Source organism: Chiloscyllium punctatum, chromosome 5, assembly GCF_047496795.1.
Source record: "Chiloscyllium punctatum isolate Juve2018m chromosome 5, sChiPun1.3, whole genome shotgun sequence".
Lineage (NCBI taxonomy): Eukaryota > Metazoa > Chordata > Chondrichthyes > Orectolobiformes > Hemiscylliidae > Chiloscyllium > Chiloscyllium punctatum.
This window is the reverse complement of record NC_092743.1, coordinates 134,728,557-134,746,902: the sequence shown is the minus strand read 5'-3', so window position 1 is coordinate 134,746,902 and position 18,346 is coordinate 134,728,557. Positions and strand designations below refer to the sequence as shown.

The 18,346-nt window shown below is 44.8% G+C and overlaps 1 protein-coding gene across 1 annotated transcript in view; it reads left to right on the top strand.

Moving 5' to 3' along the window:
• The first annotated feature begins 12,161 nt into the window (after positions 1-12,161).
• Positions 12,162-18,346, top strand: part of terf1 (telomeric repeat binding factor (NIMA-interacting) 1) — a 51,214-nt gene continuing 45,029 nt past the window's right edge. The window contains exon 1 of the mRNA XM_072571409.1: positions 12,162-12,405. Coding sequence (XP_072427510.1) covers positions 12,216-12,405 — 190 coding nt within the window. The 5' untranslated portion in view covers positions 12,162-12,215. The remainder of the gene's footprint in view (positions 12,406-18,346) is intronic.

Genomic DNA, 18,346 nt, shown 5'->3' with positions numbered 1-18,346 from the left:
AGCAATGACTCATTCTTCCACGCTGACCATAATCCACTTTTGATTGTCCAACTATTCCTTGCTCTGTTTGGGCTTTATTTCCACTTGACAAAAATACAAATTGCTGGAAAAGTTTGACGTTGCAGATTGAGTGACCTTCCCTCTATGTCTACCTATTGTTTACTTGTTACCCCCTCCCCCTCACCCCATCACAGCTTCTGCATAAAAATAACTTTTTCCTTACTACCATTAGTTCTGAAAAAGGCTCACTGGACTCGAAACATTAACTCTGATCGCTCTCCACAGATGCTGCCAGACTTGGAGTTTTTACAGCAATTTCTGGTTTTGTTTGATTTACAGTATTCACAGTTCTTTTGGTTTTTGGTTAAGTCATTAACTTCTGTGGCAACTTCCTGAGTATTGGGGCTTGAGAATCAGCACACTTTCCCAAGTGGGTCATCGCAGATTTCTTTCTCCAAAAGGATTTAATGAACCAGGTGGGCTTTTATGACAACTGACTGTGGTTTCACGGTCACCATCGGAGAAGTTATTAAATTTCAGACTTTTTGTAAAAATTGAATTTGGATTGCCCTGTTTGCCATGGCAGAATTCAAACTCATATCCCCAAAACTGGATAACTAGTCCAGTGACCGAGATATTGTAAAGTGTATCACTGTTGTGAAAGTCAGTTAAAGCAGAAGGCAGTTTTCAGTTTGCTGTAAGAATCATAATCATATGGCATGGAAACAGACCCTTCGGTCCAATCAGTTCCTGGTGAACATAATCCCAAACTAGTCTCCCTGCCTGAGCTTGGTCCATATCCCTCCAAACATTTCTTATTCATGTCCTTATCTAAATATCTTTTAAATGTTGTTTCACACATTCCACACAGAAACCACTCCACGTAAGAGAAAAATTGCCCCTCGTCTTTTTAAACCTTTCGCCTTAAAAAATGCCCCCAGTCTCGAAATGCCCCACTCTAGAGAAAAGAAACCTGCCATTTGCTTTATCTGTACCCCTCATTATTTTATAAACCTCACCTGTAAACCTGCTATGCTCCAGTGAAAAAGGTCGCAACCCATCCAGCCTCTCTTTATAACTCAAACCTGCCTGGCAACATCCTGGTAAATCACTTCTGAACCCTTTCCAACTTATAACGGAGGCCAGAACTGGACATTAAGTAATTTTTAATCCATGTTGATTTTAGTTTGTCTGTTAGAATGAAAATTTTTAAAATGTGAAATATTTGTCATTTGGTTATTTCAGAATGGCACAGAGAAATTGCAGATTTATTTATTTATTTATTTAATGTATTCTCACTTGTACCTCGGTCCAACAAAAAGTGGATAATGTTGCCACATTCCAGCCCCATCTTGGATTACAGAATAATTTACTGAATAAACTATTTAAGTTATAAAATACTAAATTAATGTTAAATTGATGTTACTAAAACTGAAACAGCTTCAAAAGTTGATCTTTCCCACTCCATAAGCATGACTCTCTCTGCTCCTCATGTCTCTGATTCTATGACATCACCAGTATCCTGGGGACAATTTAAATGTCCCCCTTTCCCGGCACTGACTTCCGTGTCCGCCAAAAGCTGGAGACGGTCACGCTGCACGGGTCCCACACTTCCTCTGCCACTGGACACCAACCGACAGGTCCTGGCTTATCTTCAGGTGCAGAGACAGACAGAGCAGGGACGGAAATACACGGGGGGTCCAAGCAGGAGGTGGCCACAGGGTGACCAAAAATAACCACCACCGAGCTGGAAAGACAACGGTGAGGCCGTGCAGATGCGGGGTTGAAGTTACCAGAAAGTCCAATTCCAATAAAACCGGACAGACTAACCACTCGAAACCTGGGCAAGGTGAACACACGACCTCACCAGTCAACCCTGCAAAAGCCCTTCTTATTCATATTGTCATGGAGAGGTCACACCCAATACTCTGAGAATCACCAGGAGACACAGAAAATTCTTCACTAAGTTATGCTTTTATTTGCAAACAAAAGCTGGGACAATCAGAAAATGGCTTCCCCACTGCCTGGAATCTTGGGGCTCACTATTTTTAGACCTCTCTAGTTCCCGCGCGTAACTGATGTTATTAGTCTAACCAATCATATAAGCTCATGTTATCTTTCTAAACTAATCATCTTCTGCCACAATGGTCTTCTACGTTACACTTAACCTTATCACACTACACCACCACTGTCTTTAGCATTAGCTCATCTATCACATGATTTGACTAGCCTATCATATTGTGCTACCATTTTCTTCAACATTAACTCATCTGTCACATGATTCTACACATTGCTCCATTAATTTAATTATTCAACTGCCACATTAATTTCCAAATATTCCCCCCTTTGAGGCCTAATGGTCTCACACAGAGAAAGAATATAATGAGGCTGGATGGACAAAGGCCAAACTGGTAGTTACAGTCCCAAAAGCAGGCAGAAATAATTAATTTCAGGATCCAGTTCTCAAGAGTCTCCCTCCATTCCTGGCGTCACTGGGCCAAACAACCATCCCTCAATAGTTAGAACAGGAAAAAAAAAGACTCAAGGACCCTCACAATTGCACTCCACACAAATTAGTTCAGGCATCTTTGTCCAGACAAGGCTTCTGCACTTCTGCGGAGATCAGATCGTAGTAATAGAGCGTTGGTGCCTAATTGGAAGAGGGGGCTGGTCCAGAGTTCACCTGGCTCACACTCGTTATGCCTCTATACCTTTTAGCTAGGCTTTGCAGGGCATTGGCACTACCTAGCGAGATCTGCCAACTCTGCCAAGTTGATGGTCTCCAAGTCACCACAGGAGTAGAAAGGTAACAGGACTGGGGAGGGGCCAATATTGGCCTCCCCAAAACCTTTCCCGGCCATACACCTTCCACAGACCCAGCTCTGATAGCACCAGAGGCATCATATCTCCGAAAACCTCACTCACCAACAGCTCAAAATCTCGAAGAGGATTACTGATTACTCATCCATACTGACCAGATATCCCAACCCAATCTAGTCCCACCTGCCAGCACCCAGCCCATAACCCTCCAAACCCTTCCTATTCATATACCCATCCAGATGCCTTTTAAGTGTTGCAATTGTACTAGTCACCACCACTTCCTCTGGCAGCTCATTCCATACACGTACCACCCTCTGTATGAAAAAGCTGCCCCTTAAGTCTCTTTTATATCTTTCCCCTCTCACCCTAAACCTAAAGACTTATCTCACCTCTGAAATCTGTGCCTATGGGATAGCACTGGTGCAATGATTGAGATGATACCTGGTGTATTGTCCCTCTACTTGAACAGGATTCTGGATTAGTGGTGCTGGAAGAGCACAGCAGTTCAGGCAGCATCGAACAAGCAGCGAAATCGACGTTTCGGGCAAAAGCCCTTCATCAGGAATAAAGGCAGAGAGCCTGAAGCGTGGAGAGATAAGCTAGAGGAGATTGGGGGTGGGGAGAAAGTAACAGAGTACAATAAGTGAGTGGGGGAGGGGATGAAAGTGATAGGTCAGGGAGGAGAGGGTGGAGTGGATAGGTGGAAAAGGAGATAGGCAGGTAGAACAAGTCCAGACAAGTCATAGGGACTGTGCTGAGCTGGAAGTTTGGAACTAGGGTGAGGTGGGGGAAGTATTCCGAGGCGGAAGATGAGGTGTTCTTCCTCCAGGCGTCTGGTGGTGAGGGAGCGGCGGTGAAGGAGGCCCAGGACCTCCATGTTCTCGGCAGAGTGAGACGGGGAGTTGAAATGTTGGGCCACGGGGCGGTGTGGTTGATTGGTGCGGGTGTCCCGGAGATGTTCCCTAAAGCGCTCTGCTAGGAGGCGCCCAGTCTCCCAATGTAGAGACCGCATCAGGAGCAACGGATACAATAAATGATATTAGTGGATGTGCAGGTAAAACTTTGATGGATGTGGAAGGCTTCTTTAGGGCCTTGGATAGAGGTGAGGGAGGAGGTGTGGGCGCAGGTTTTACAGTTCCTGCAGTGGCAGGGGAAGGTGCCAGGATGGGAGGGTGGGTCATAGGGGGGTGTGGACCTGACCAGGTAGTCACGGAGGGAACGGTCTTTGCGGAAGGCGGAAAGGGGTGGGGAGGGAAATATATCCCTGGTGGTGGGGTCTTTTTGGAGGTGGCGCAAATGTCGGCGGATGATTTGGTTTTTACCTCGTTTTTACCTCTACTCGAACAGCTGTGGTCAATGCCTTGGTTACCGTGAAGGGTCCTTCTCTCCTCGGCCCATTCCACTTTCTCCGGAAAACCTGTATAACATTTGATCTCCGGGTCTGATAGGTCCCTCCTCTTTGTCAGACACTGGCTCTTTTCGTTTTTCCAGTGTGTGGATAGTTGGTTGTTGCACGTACTGCTTAAGTTCAAGCTCCAATTGTTCCACACTAGGTCCTTCATACAGACTCTTCTTAATTGGGCACTGGCACGGGTCTATTGGTAAGCATTTCTGGCAGCGTCAAGTTTGTCATGCAGTTAGTCTAAACAATAGCTAATTAGCACCAGTGGCAGCAAATCGACCCAATTAAAGTTGGTATTTGCGTAAATGTTATTTAACTTAGCTTTTAAAGTTCCATTAATCCTTTCCACCACACCTTGAAACTGGGGATGATACACACATCCAAATTTCTGCTCGATCTGCGAAGTCTGCAGCACCAATTTAACCACTCTTTGGATAAAAGCAGACCCATTGTCTGAGCTGATCTCTGACGGTATGCCAAACCTTGGAATAACTCTGCCCGTGAGTCTTTCGATAGAGTTGCCTCTAACCATCTACTAAACCTGTTGATTATCACCAACATATATATTTTTTCCCTCTTACTGTCTTTATCTTGCCGATCACCAAATGCTTAAATGGTCCTTCGGGTACGGCTAGGTGTCTTATAGGGATTGCTATTTCCTTTCCTTTATTACTTTGAGCACATACCTCACATTGTGACAAAAGTAATCCACTGAAGCCTGCAAGTAAGGTGACCAGAATCCATCCTTTTTTATCTACGTCATTATTTCCCCTCTAGCAGTGATCCAATCCATGTGCTTCTGAGATGAGAATGGTCAACAAAGGGGTACGTGTTACCCATAAACCTTCATCTGTGCTCCACAGGCCTTCTTGGTTTCGCCTGGCTCCCCTTTGTTTCCACAGTATTTGTTCAGCTAAGGTCGCCTTACATTGCATCTCAATCATGTCTGCTATTGTAGGCTCCTGATCTAAAAGCATCTGGGGCGCAATGACAGCTGAGGTGCACCCAGAGGCTATTCTAGCTGCTTCATCTGCTGCCTGATTACCCTTGACTGAGAAAGTCTACAGCCTTAAAACTTGCTCTTAAACATTTAAACTAAAATGCAATGCTGAATTATAGAACACGTTTAGTGCACTAGAATAGTGCTCAAGGAAGGCTCAGAAAGAGGGGGGAACTCAAGGAATGCAGAAGATAGGGACATCTGGGCTCACCAAATGATAACAGGATGCTGTAAGGCAGTTAAGAACACTTGCCCTAGCATCGGTGAATCTGTGTGAACAGAACACCAATTCACAGCTGTTCCCTTGTGAACCTAATGACAGTGTTTGAATCTGACCCTGAAAAGAAAGCATGTTTAATTCAAAGACTAATGAGTCAGTTTTAATGCAACCTTACAGTAACATCTCAGCCTCAAGTACAGAATGATTCAGTGCTTAAAAAGGAGTCTGCTCCTAGCTTAGAAATTATTCTAAGCCTAACATTGAAGAGATTCTGGCACAATGTGTCAGGAAGCCATTTTATGATCAACAGTTTGCCCTCCTTGCTAAGAAGCCATTTTGTAAAACAATTGTATCTGACATGTGCTGTGCAAGGTTACCTTATGAACTCTCCAATTAGTTCAGACTGGTATCTCTTTATGGTAGGAGTTTATCTCGCTAGCAGGCGCCTAACTTGGCTGGGTATGTTTTTCCCACCTGATGAATGGCTTAGGGCCTGTAGGAGTGATTAGTCAAGCGTACATAGACCTGCCAATTAACTTTTCTTCCTTATGAATTATTGTCTTTCGCTGTTATCTGTCAAATTAAGAAGATGCAATTTAAAAAAAAAACTTTTGTATGAAGGAAGCCACTTTGTATCAGTACATCGGAGTAGCCTGCTTGGGGGCACTTGAAGAGCTGGTACCCTACTCTCCTAGGTTATTAGAACCTAGTTGGTTTAGCTTATAGGTATCAGTGATATGTTTTAACAGTGATACTACTGATAAAGGGGATGACTAAAATTAAACTAAACTGTCTGTAAGAGGATTTTTATTCCAGACTTCCAAAGAGTATGATCTCTTGGACAAACCAAGAGAGAGGCTTTACGGGTCTGAGTCCATAAGGGATTCCCTGGGCCGTCTCAAATCTGTACTTGAACAATGACCACCATATCACTTCCTTTTTGTGTGTGTTGGCACTTTATAATAGCTAGCGCTTTTGTGGTAATGTGGTTGTCAACTCTACAATTTGTTGGCAACGTTGTATGGGATCTCTGTTGCTCTTCCTGAAGCCTCTTTGCTTCCAGACTGCCCCAAATAAATGGCAGACCCCATGTGTATAGACATCCGCTTTCTCACCTTCCATCAACTCGCATGCTGCTGTTAGTGTCTTACTCTCAGCTGGCTGTGCTGACAAGGTCATGGACAGGCTTCCAATTTAACTGATCTCAACTGAGACTGCTCCTGTTGCACTACTGCAAAACCACATGATTCCCATCATAGTCTCTAGCATGGGCCATCTATAAATAGAACCTTTTTATCCTGATTAGGCAGTGGCTCAGACTGTATATCAGTCCTCAATTTAGCGAATGTAGTCACCTCCTTTACACAATCACAGGGCTCTCCCTTACATTCCAGTGGAACATAGTCCATTATGTTCCTGGTAGCCCATCTCTGTATAGTTACATCTGGAAAATATCAGTAACACCTGATATGCTATTATCCTGGCAGGTGTCAATACAAACTGTCCTTTTTCTAACAGTTCTGCTACCTTATGGTGTGTGTACAAGATTATAGGAGAGCCCATCATTACAGAGGATGCCTTCTCATTCGCAAAATCTCTTGTGCAAGTACTGCGGCAGCATAACTTTCCTGTCCCTTTGGAGATGAATAAAGATGACTTGTTTTACTACATGTGTAAACTTACTGGAGCTGTAAACCTTGTTAGCTGTGGTTTTCCCGAGAACCCCACAGTCTTATTAAATTTTCCTGAAGTGGGAAGGTGGATAACATATTGCGGTTTTTCGCAAGTATGAGTAGCTTCAGTATCTATCATCATAGGCATCAACCATCCTTCTACACTAACCTGTACAATGGGTTTCTGTTCAGCCTCCCATGATATCACAGGGTACTGTCCCTTCCCACTTGGATTCTCTAGCACATCCTGTATGGGTTGACAGACCCCATTGGGCCCGTATGTATGTGGCGGGACAGCTGGATGCTCCCTGCGCAATGGTCCACCCTGGGGTGGGGAGGGCCAAGTCCAGATTCTAGATTAGAGCAGTGCTGGATAACCCTCACTGCAACTCCCAGGTCATATCCTCTGCCCTAAAGCTCGTCAATCATGTACTGAAACAGACCCACTACCACAGCCACATCTGCTGCCTCAGTGCTTGCCTCATCTTCTACTCGGAACACTTCAGCCCCAGGACATCAATGTGGACCACCAGTTTTCTCATTTCGCCTCCCTCCACCTTACCCCAATTCCAACCTTCCAGCTCAGCACCATCCTCATGACCTATCTGCCAATCTTCCTTCCCACCTATCCGCTCCACCCTCCTCTCTGACCTTCATCCCCACTCCCATCCACCCATTGTACTCTTTGCTACCAACACCTCCTATTTATCTCTCCACCCTGCAGGCCCCCTGCCTTCATTCCTGATGGAGGGCTATTGCCAGAAACATCGATTTTCCTGCTCCTCGGATGCTGCTTGACCTGCTGTGCTTTTCCAGCACCACTCTGATCTAGATTCTAATTTCCAGCATCTGCAGTCTTCACTTTTGCCAGGGCCAAGTCCAGTACAGGCAGTCTCTTGTAAAGTGGCCTTGTTGTTCCTCATTTCCCCTTCCCCCACCTTGTCTCAGTCAAATCCCTCAAACTCAGCACCGCCTTCATAACCTGCAATCTCCTTCCTGACCTCTCCGCCCCCACCCCACTCCGGCCTATCACCCTCACCTTGACCTCCTTCCACCTATCGCATTTCCAACGCCCCTCCCCCAAGTCCCTCCTCCCTACCTTTTATCTTAGCCTGCTGGACACACTTTCCTCATTCCTGAAGAAGGGCTTATGCCCGAAACGTCGATTCTCCTGCTCCTTGGATGCTGCCTGACTTGCTGCGCTTTTCCAGCAACACATTTTCAGCTCTGATCTCCAGCATCTGCAGTCCTCACTTTCTCCTTGTTGATAACACTCCCAACACGCTATTTCTGACCCTTTCCCAGTCTGACTTCTCACCATACCCTTTGCCCCCACCCCTCCCGCAGCCCCCAACCTCTTTGTCCCTGTCTTTGGGAATCCCAGTCCTGTCTGGGCCATTGTTTAATTTTAATTTGCCCTTGGTATGGTATCTATGGAAAAGATCCCCCAAGTACTTTGAGGGTTCTCCCTGGACCAGCGTTTTGTTCACTTCAGTAGTGCCTATCTATTGAATTGTCATTAGCAGCATCTTTTTGCCTTTCTCTCTCTCTCTTTTTAAGCTCCTCGAGCTGCATTTGTGTCAACTTTCTTTGCACCTCCTCCTGTTGATCGGCCAGTTTCTTTTTGTCTTTCCGGTTCCTTTTGACTGCACGGATTACATGATCTCTGAATTCCTGGCAGGTCATTGATGTTAGACCCATTATCTCCTCAAGCTTAGATCTGTCTTGAGGCAGCATTACCTTATCAATAGCATTCTGAAACATTGTGGTCAACAGTTGGCTACCTTCCATGTCTTGTTCTGTTTCAAGCCTCCACCTTTTTAACTGGTTTTCTAGATAGGCTGCTGGGTGTTCAGTGCGTCCCGGTGGATCCCCTCTCAAAACTTTGGGATTGATCTGAAGTGGGTAACAGTCTCTAAGGGCCTACCACACCCTTTGTCTTACTTGGTCAAACCCAGCACCATCATCATCGGATTGTCCACCACATTCTTGAAGCCAGTTCAGTCCATTATCTCTCCCAGCTTTGGGAGCTCTGTCACCCTTACTAACAGTGCCTTCAAATCTCCCACAGCCAATAGTCTCCCTATGTTTTCATCTTCAAAGGCTCCAATCCACTTTCCTGCTCCCTCATGTATACTAGGCAATGCATTTTTCAGCCCTTCTGGATCCTGAGTTCACCAGGAATATATAGCTGCTGTCTCCCCCCTTTTATATGCAATGGCAGCATCTTCCCCTGTGGGAGCCTCTTTTGCTTACTGAGGCTGCCACATTGTGATTCCTCATCAGATTCCAATCCTGACTCTTTCTAATTCCTCCCATCCTGTTCTCTCTTGTCCTGCTCAGGCCTGTTTTACCGCATCCTCCTCTCCCTTCACCCTTTCACTCTCTGTCTGTCCCCATTCAACATCCTTTCTATGGTATACATATTCCTCATAATAATTTTGCTCACTTAACGTGCGTCACGTCTTAATTTCATGCAGCAAGCCCTCTTTTTCACACTGTATAGCTTTCATTTCTTCTTGCCTCATTTTTTTGTTTCTGCTCCTCTTTTCTCTCTTAATGTATCCTTCTCTTTTTCATCTCTCTCCCAATCCAATTCTCCCTCTAACTACAACTCCCCTTATTATGGGGCACTGTTTTGCATTCTCTTTGTATGAATAGGGATGGGGTTTATCTAGTTCCTTTAAGTCCAGATATATGGAGGTTTTCTCTTCCTGCCCCTCTGTTTCCAAAAGCTGTTTGTTTTGCTCTTTGGCACCCCAACTGGTCATAACTGGTGTCTGATAGGCTTTCCTCAAATCTTATCGCTTCATCCTAAAATGTTTCAGTATCTCCAACACCTGTTCCCTTTTCTGCTTCCTCTTTTTAGATTTATCTTTTGGTCTGTGGTTCTTAATTGACGCTTCCATTTCATCGTACATATTTATAGCAAAGGTACCTTCTTTTGGCTATTTAGTTTATAATTTCTTAGTTCTTTCTTCCCCGATTTTTCAGAAATTTTTATGGTATCATTTCTTGCTACTGGGAATTTCTTACTCAATATTTCAACTGCAGTTCCTTTGTTCATGGTTAAAATTGTCAGTCTAACTATCATACAGTACTCGTATTTATACAATTCAATAGTCTAGTGGCGCTTGGGAAAGTACGACTTTTCGCTGCTATTTTTAGTTTAATCGTCTATTACCAATTTGCCAGCTTTCAATTTTAATCAGGATCAATAATACTAACAATAAAACAATCTTTCCTTACTTGTCCTGCCCGTGCAGACCCCTACTTTTTCCAGGGCAATGTCTCCAGAAGTTTCTACCCTGCCCCTGCACACCCCTTAATTTCCTACAGTGGAATCTGAAAGGTGGTCCTGCCCTTTCCGTTCTGATCCTCGTTACCCATGAGGCAGTATCCACAGGGACTTACCTACACCAGGTGGAATTTAATCTCAGTCGATCTCTTTGTTCTACACTTACTCACCTCACAGTACAGTTTTCCTGAACAATCCTCTGCATCTCCCCAAACTTCAATTTACCACCCACCTTTTGGTTCTTCAGATCGGAGAGACCCTTCGCGAGTTTTGAGAAGATAAATAGAAAGCAGGAATCATCAGCAGTGCTTCGCTGAGAGGCCGACTGAAGATATTACCAAGTAGGTTGACAATCCGTCTGGAAATGAACCTTCCAGCTCAGCCAGCAAACCTACATACAGAAGAGGCCCTTTGACAGTTTCCCTTCACTTGTGTCCCCGAGGACCTCCCCCATTGATTTCATCTTTCCATGTGTTTTTCACTCTCCCCCTACACCCTGCTCCTGTTGGAGGTTATTGGCTGCTTTCAGGCGCAGCCAATCCACTCTCCATCACCTTTACCATTAATTCCGCAGTTTCCTTCCGTCTGGCGCCGATATATTACACACGGTGGCATTTTGTTTTTGATTTACAGCAAGATGTATCAAGTCTGGATCTAAGGGGCATCGCGGCGAGAACTGATAAAGTAGGACGATTTAAGATGTTGAACGCACAGTTAAACGTCGACCCACCCAGTTATTCATAAATAAACTTTGAACCGTAACCATATTGAACGTGAGTTTTCCAGTTTTAATGCTCTCCTGATGTGACGCGTTTGGAAATGGGATTCGGGGGGATGTGTGAATGAAACCTGACATTTAAAATCCTCAGGTTCCCATCCACATTTCCCAATCTAAACCTTTCATCTCTCTCTGGGTTTATCCACTCGCCTCTCACAGCCCTTACCCCACCCCCCGATTTAGCATAAATACCACTTACTGTAGTTTCACAGCTACTAACAATTCCGGTGACCTGGCACCGGACTTTAACGTTAATTCTGCTTTCTTCCCGCAAAAAATAAAATTGCTGCCAGACTTCTGAGTTTCTCCGCCGTTGTTTGTTTTATAAAGATGTGTGCGGATGGAGCGTGAGGCCGCACTTGGGGAGGAGCGGGGAAGGTGTTTGTGGTTGCACCGGGAGCGGAGTGGGGGAAGGTGTTCGGGGTTGCACCGGGAGCGGAGCGGGGAAGGTGTTTGTGGTTGCACCGGGAGCGGAGTGGGGAAGGTGTTCGGGGTCGCACCGGGAGCGGAGTGGGGAAGGTGTTCGGGGTCGCACCGGGAGCGGAGTGGGGAAGGTGTTCGGGGTCGCACCGGGAGCGGAGTGGGGAAGGTGTTTGTGGTTGCACCGGGAGCGGAGGGGGGAAGGTGTTCGGGGTCGCACCAGGAGCGGAGTGGGGAAGGTGTTCGGGGTCGCACCGGGAGCGGAGGGGGGAAGGTGTTTGTGGTTGCACCGGGAGCGGAGTGCGGAAGGTGATTGTGGTTGCACCGGGAGCGGAGTGGGGAAGGTGTTTGTGGTTGCACCGGGAGCGGAGTGGGGAAGGTGATTGTGGTTGCACCGGGAGCGGAGTGGGGAAGGTGTTTGTGGTTGCACCGGGAGCGGAGTGGGGGAAGGTGTTCGGGGTCGCACCGGGAGCGGAGTGGGGAAGGTGTTTGTGGTTGCACCGGGAGCGGAGTGGGGAAGGTGTTTGTGGTTGCACCGGGAGCGGAGTGGGGAAGGTGTTTGTGGTTGCACCGGGAGCGGGGAAGCAGATGTGAGTGAAGGAAGATGGAGGATGAAGATTGGAGGGAGGATGCTGGGGGTACCAGAAACAGAGGCCTGCCTATTGACGATGATTTCTTGGAGATGGTGGAGGTGGCGAACGGTTGGATCATGGATTTTATGTGTTGCTGCTTATATCGGTATTTCAAGGCGGGAATGTTCTCGGAATTCAGGCTGATGAGGGATGCCATGAATGGTCAGTGTCTCCATCGGTCTCTTTTCCATTTTAGACTCTGTCTGAATCAATGAAGTGGGTACTACAGATTAGAGAAGTGCTGGAAAAGCACAGCAGGTCAGGCAGCATCCGAGGAGCAGGAGAATCAACATTTTGGGCAAAAGCCCTTCATCGCCTCATTGCCTTTTGCCCGAAGCATCGATGTTCCTGCTCCTCGGATGCTGCCTGACCTGCTGTGCTTTTCCAGCACTTCTCTAATCTTGAATCTGTTCATTGCCCGTTACAAATCCTCTGTCAGCATTATTCTTCAATTGCTTTCCTGTCAGTTTATTTTTATTACCTTTCCTGGATAGCTGTTATTTTCGCTTCCCTCTGCTTTCTCAGCCTTTACCGTGAGTCTAGTATAGTTTAAGGAAAGGTAAAAATCATAGAGAGAAATGATTGGTGGTGATTTAACTTGAGGATCACTGTGCCTCAGGCAAGTGGAGATAACCTCAGCAGGTATGGGGAATTAAATCCACTGTTGGCATCACAACCAGGTGTTCAGCCAAATGATAACTGCAGGAGCATTGCAACCAATCTTGGCTGAAGTTTGAAATATAAACTGTAAGAGCATGAGAAGAGCAGTCATTCTCTGTTCACCTCCAATCCATGTTTGGACCAGGGCTGTAATCAGGTTGGAAGCTATGTGATCCTGCCAGAATCCAAATGTGTCATAAGAACAAGTTATTCCTTGGCAAATACCTCTTGATAGTATTGTCAAGAATGTCATTATTGATCAAGAGTATACAACAGGCCGAGTTAGATTTGCCCTGTATTTTGTGGGCAGGACATACCTGGGTAATTTTCCTCATTCCAGGTAAATGCCTGGAGGCATGGCAAGTTCTGGATATAAGTCTTCAATACTATTGCTGGAACACTGCCAGACATCATAGCCTTTACAGTATCCAGTGCCTTCACCTGTTTCTTGATTTCATTTGAATTGATTGAAGATTGGCAGTTGGGGACACAGAAGTAAACCAAGCTGAATCATGTATTGGCATTTGTGACTGAAAATGGGTGCAAATGTTTCAGCTTTGAATTTCCAGCTGATACACGGGCTCCTCCATCATTGAGTTTGGAGATATCTATGGAGCAGTCTCCTCTTGATGTTGCATGGTCCACCACTGTTTACCCCTAGATGGGCTGCAGGGCTTGGACCTGGTCCGTTGGTTCTATGATAGCTTTGCCTTCTGTTGTCGCTAGGAGAGCATGAGTAAGTCACCTAGTAGAGAGGTCACCAGGAGATGGGTGAGTGACCAGGGAGGGAAGGTAGGTCGAGCACACATGAGAGACAGTGAGATAAAAGGAGGGCAGAGATGTGTGACCATCGATGTGTTTCATAAGAACAGACATAATGAATGATCAAGGAGCGAGGGGATAGATGAGTGACTGCGGAGGCAGGTATGGCATGGATGAATAACCGGGGGAGAGAGAGAGAGTAAGCACCGCTGAGTCAGGGGTGAGAAGGATAGTGGGAGTGGCAAGAATGAATAATTGGGTAGGGAGGGCAGCGATGTGTGACACAAGGATGAGCACAGACTGAAGACAAAGATTATGGAAGGGATTGCTATAATTACTTCAACGCAAGTGACTAGCAGTTATTGTAAACCTGTTTCCATTAATGTTTATTCAAGTAGCAGGGGTAAATTACTACAGATAATCTGGAACCAAGGAGTGTGTTGAATGAAGTCAATGATTGGTCTATGGTGTGATGAGCAGTTGATGATGACAAAGATTTTCTGCCCATCAACAGCAATGTGATTGGTTCCCATATAGCTGAGCAGGGTGTGCGTGTGAACGAGAGAGCAAGATGCCATTGCATCTCTGGCGAGGAAGGTGGTGTCCTTTTCTGAACATGATGAAACAAAAATCTAAAGTTTTATCAAGGAGTTAGAGTTTTAACGTGTAGATTTATATGTTGTCTGTTCACATTTGTTTCTGTGTAGCTAGAATATGTTTATTTGTAATAAATAGTAAGCCTTGTTAAGTACAGAACCCTGATCTGTGCTTCATGAAAATCATTTCTAAAAGGCAGGTAAATGATAAAGGTTTGCACACATTTATAAAATCTTCAACTTTCGTGATGTCACCAGGAATAGCAGGGCTTGATTTCCAGTACACTATCACAGTGGGGTGTAATCAGTGGATGGAGAGGGGTCATGAATGAATGACTGCCCAAGGAGTGAGGATAAAGGTGACTGATCTGGGAGACGGGGCGAGGAGTGGCCAGGAGCACACTGGCTTAGTTGAAACAACAGGAAAAAAAAAGGATTGCAAAGATGGTTTTGAAAATCAGTACATGTGTGTCAGACACTGTTCCTTTACAGTACTATGTTCAAGAGCCAACCATACAACATGACCACATTAATGAGTAAATGCATGGTGTGTATGCATAATGTGATCAGTGTTAACAATGCATTGTGAAAGGGAAATTCAGCTTAATTTATTACAGTCAGTTTTGGAATTAACAAGAAAGGTGCATTGAACAGATCTTATGGATATAATGTACTTGAATTTCCAAAACAAATTTGATAATGTGCCATATTAAGCTACCTCACAAGATAAGAACATGTGGTGTAAGTGATAATCTGTTAACATGGGTAAAGGAATGGTTAGCCAGCAGGGAGCAGAGAGTTGGGATAATCGGGTTATTTTCAGGTTTTCAATGCAGTGCCACAAGGATCATGGACCTGGACGTCAAATTTTTCCAATCTCTATCAACAATTTGGATAACGGGATCAAACTTTTGGCCACTAAATTTGCCATGATGCAGATAAGAAGGAAATTGTCAAGGAGATGTGGAATCTGCAAAAAAAAGGTCAGTGAAGTGAGTGAGTTAAATTTGGCAGTTGACGTATAATGTTCGAGAATGTGAACTTGCCCAATTTGTCCAATATGTAAACTATTAAATAGGGAGATTGCAAAACTCCTGAGTTTTGGAAGGATTTGGCTGTCCTGGTATATGAATGGCAATGTTAGTTTGTAGTTGCAACAAAGCTGCCAGAGGAAGTGGTGGAGGCTGGTACAATTCCAACATTTAAGAGGCATTTGGAGGGGAAATGAATAGGAAGGGTTTGGAGGGATATGGGCCGGGTGCTGGCAGGTGGGACTAGATTAGGTTGGGATATCTGGTCAGCATGGACGGGTTGGACCGAAGGGCCTGTTTCCATGCTGTACATCTCTATGACTCTATGATTCTAAGTGATTAGAAAAGCAAATTGAATGTTGGCATTTATTGCAAAATGAATGGAATACAAGAGTAAGGAAATGTTACTGCAGCTGTAAAGGCACAGTCACTGTAAAGTTTACCAGATTATTAGAGAGAGAGAGAGAGACGATTGGCAGTGGTTCAAGCTGAGGGTCACCATGCCTATTGCTATGATGTTTTCCCTTACTTAGTATTTTTGCACTGATTATGTACATGTCTTGATCAACTGGAATATTTGATCAACCAGCACACTGCTTGCCCACAGGTGACAGTTAATGAAAGGTTATCTGTAATAGAAGCATAATGTCGGGCATATACACATTACTCTTATACTTCTATTTACGGCATAAATCACTTAAATAATAATGCAACTTTACTTTAAATAAAACTTATTGGCAAAGAGTCTTCACACTCAAACCCTCAACTGACTACTCGTAAATTGTGGTAGAAATTTACGCAGTATTCGAAGAGAAATTGACTTCAAATTGACGTTTCATGTGGCCATTCAGTTGAACAGCAAATATATTCACATTGAGGTCAATAAATGAAAACTATAATAATTAGACAGAATAATTCTGTAAACTTTGTGGAATTTGAGATATATAATTTTTAATGGTTCAAGTGTACCTGTTCACCAGGTGTGGAGGAGCCAGTGTTGGACGGGGTTGGACAAAGTTAAAAATCACACAACACCAGGTTATAGTCCAACAGGTTTATTTGGAAGCACTAGCTCCCTTCATCAGGGAGCAAAAGATTACAGTGTCATGCAACTGAAATAATATGTTGAACAGACCTAGACTTTTGTTACCTCGTTCATCTTTTAGAATGAGTTGCAGGTTTCTGCTCATTAATATGTAAATCCCAGAATGTCTTTTAAGTCACGATCACGAGACAACATAAGGTTTTATAAATGAAAGGTAACATCTTTTAAGCCGAAAAACTATGTCGTGTTCTTCGCAGCCTGCAGCACATAATCAATTAGGATGAGCACCTCGCCAAGACCCTCCCTCTGCCTCCACTTTTTACCTTTTAGCAACTGCCAAACTTTAAACAGACCATTGTTCACGGCAAACTGCCCAGCTTTGAGGACAACATCGGCCACAAAACCATAGAGCCCTGTCATGGCAACCAGCGCAAGACATGTCAGAGTGTCAAAACGGATATCACCATTACACGTGGGGACACCACCCACCGTGTATGCGGCAGGTACTCATGTGACTCTACCAACATTGTCTATCTCATATGGTGCAAGCAAGGATGCCCTGAGGCATGATACATTGGCGAGACCAAAAAGACATTACGATAACGGATGAATGGACACCGCACAACAATCACCAGACTGGGGTATACCCTCCCAGTCAAGGAACACTTCAGCGGTTAGGGACACCTGGTCTCGGATCTTCAGGTGACTTCAAGGCAGACTTTGGGATCGGCATCAACGCAAAGTGCCCAAGCAGAGGCTGATAGCCAAGTTTGGTACCCATGAGGATGGCCTCAACCGGGACCTGGGGTTCATGTCACACTACAGGTGACCCCACTACACTATACATACTCTCTCTCTCTCTCTCTCTCTCTCTCTCACATGCACATGCGTGTATACACACACACGCAGACACACAGCCACCCCACCCCGCACACTCTCACCCATGCACACACCCTCTCACAGGGTTATGCACCATCACACTCTCAAACACACTTGACTAAGTTTGCATATACACAAACACACACTCTCCCTCTGTGTGTCACTCAGAAGGCTGTGAAGGCCATATCATTGAATATATTTAAAACTGAGATAGATTCTTGACTATCAAAGGGTTACGGGGAGAATGTGAGAAAATGGGGTTGAAAAGCATATCAGCCATGATTGATTGGCAGAGCAGACTCGATGGGCTGAATGGCCTAATTTCTGCTCCTCTGTTTTATGGATTAAAACCTGTAAGATCCTGAAGGGTCTTGGCCCAGTAGATATTGTGAGTAATGCTGCTCCTTTAATGAACTTATGTGGACCTTTTTTTTTCAGAGAGGTCATTACAGACAGATTCTGAAAAGTCTAAGTTGAAGGGTTTTGGCTGCAATTTGATTATAGCTAATAGATGCTGCCTCAGGAAGAAGGTGTTCAAGTTTAAAAAGAACACTTGTACAATGAAAGTGGAGTGGCCAGTTCTCCCAGCTTAGCTTTTCTCTGGTCTGGCTATTCAATGAAAGCAGTCAGGCAGTAGTGTTTTGAAGTTGCTGGACCCAAAGAAGCAGGTCCATGCTGGTCCTCTCTCTCTGATAGCTCTCCTGTAAGCCCCTGTGTTTGATTTTACCTTTTGTGCCAAGGGCTGTTTATGGGGATTGTTGCAAGTATTTGGAACAGCATCATTAAGTTGGGATGATCAGTTGGTTTTTTGGATAGATTAAGTTATTTGGTGTTCTGTTCTCTTTAGTTTGTGTTTCATTCGGTAACCTTGTACAGTAGCGCCTCGACTTACGAACTTAATCTGTTCCGGGACCCTGTTTGCGAACTGAATCAATTTTCCCATTGTTCGGATATTTCCGGAGTCTTTTCTCATTTTTGTCTCTTGGAGGTTGATGATGCCACAAGAAAACGATCCAGAGAAACTTGTTTTTTCCTTTGTTGCAGAATTTTCCGAAAATGGGATATCACATTGTCATTTAAAATGTTCACCTTCGTTCGTACCTTCAATTTCGTGCGTATGTTGAACCAAA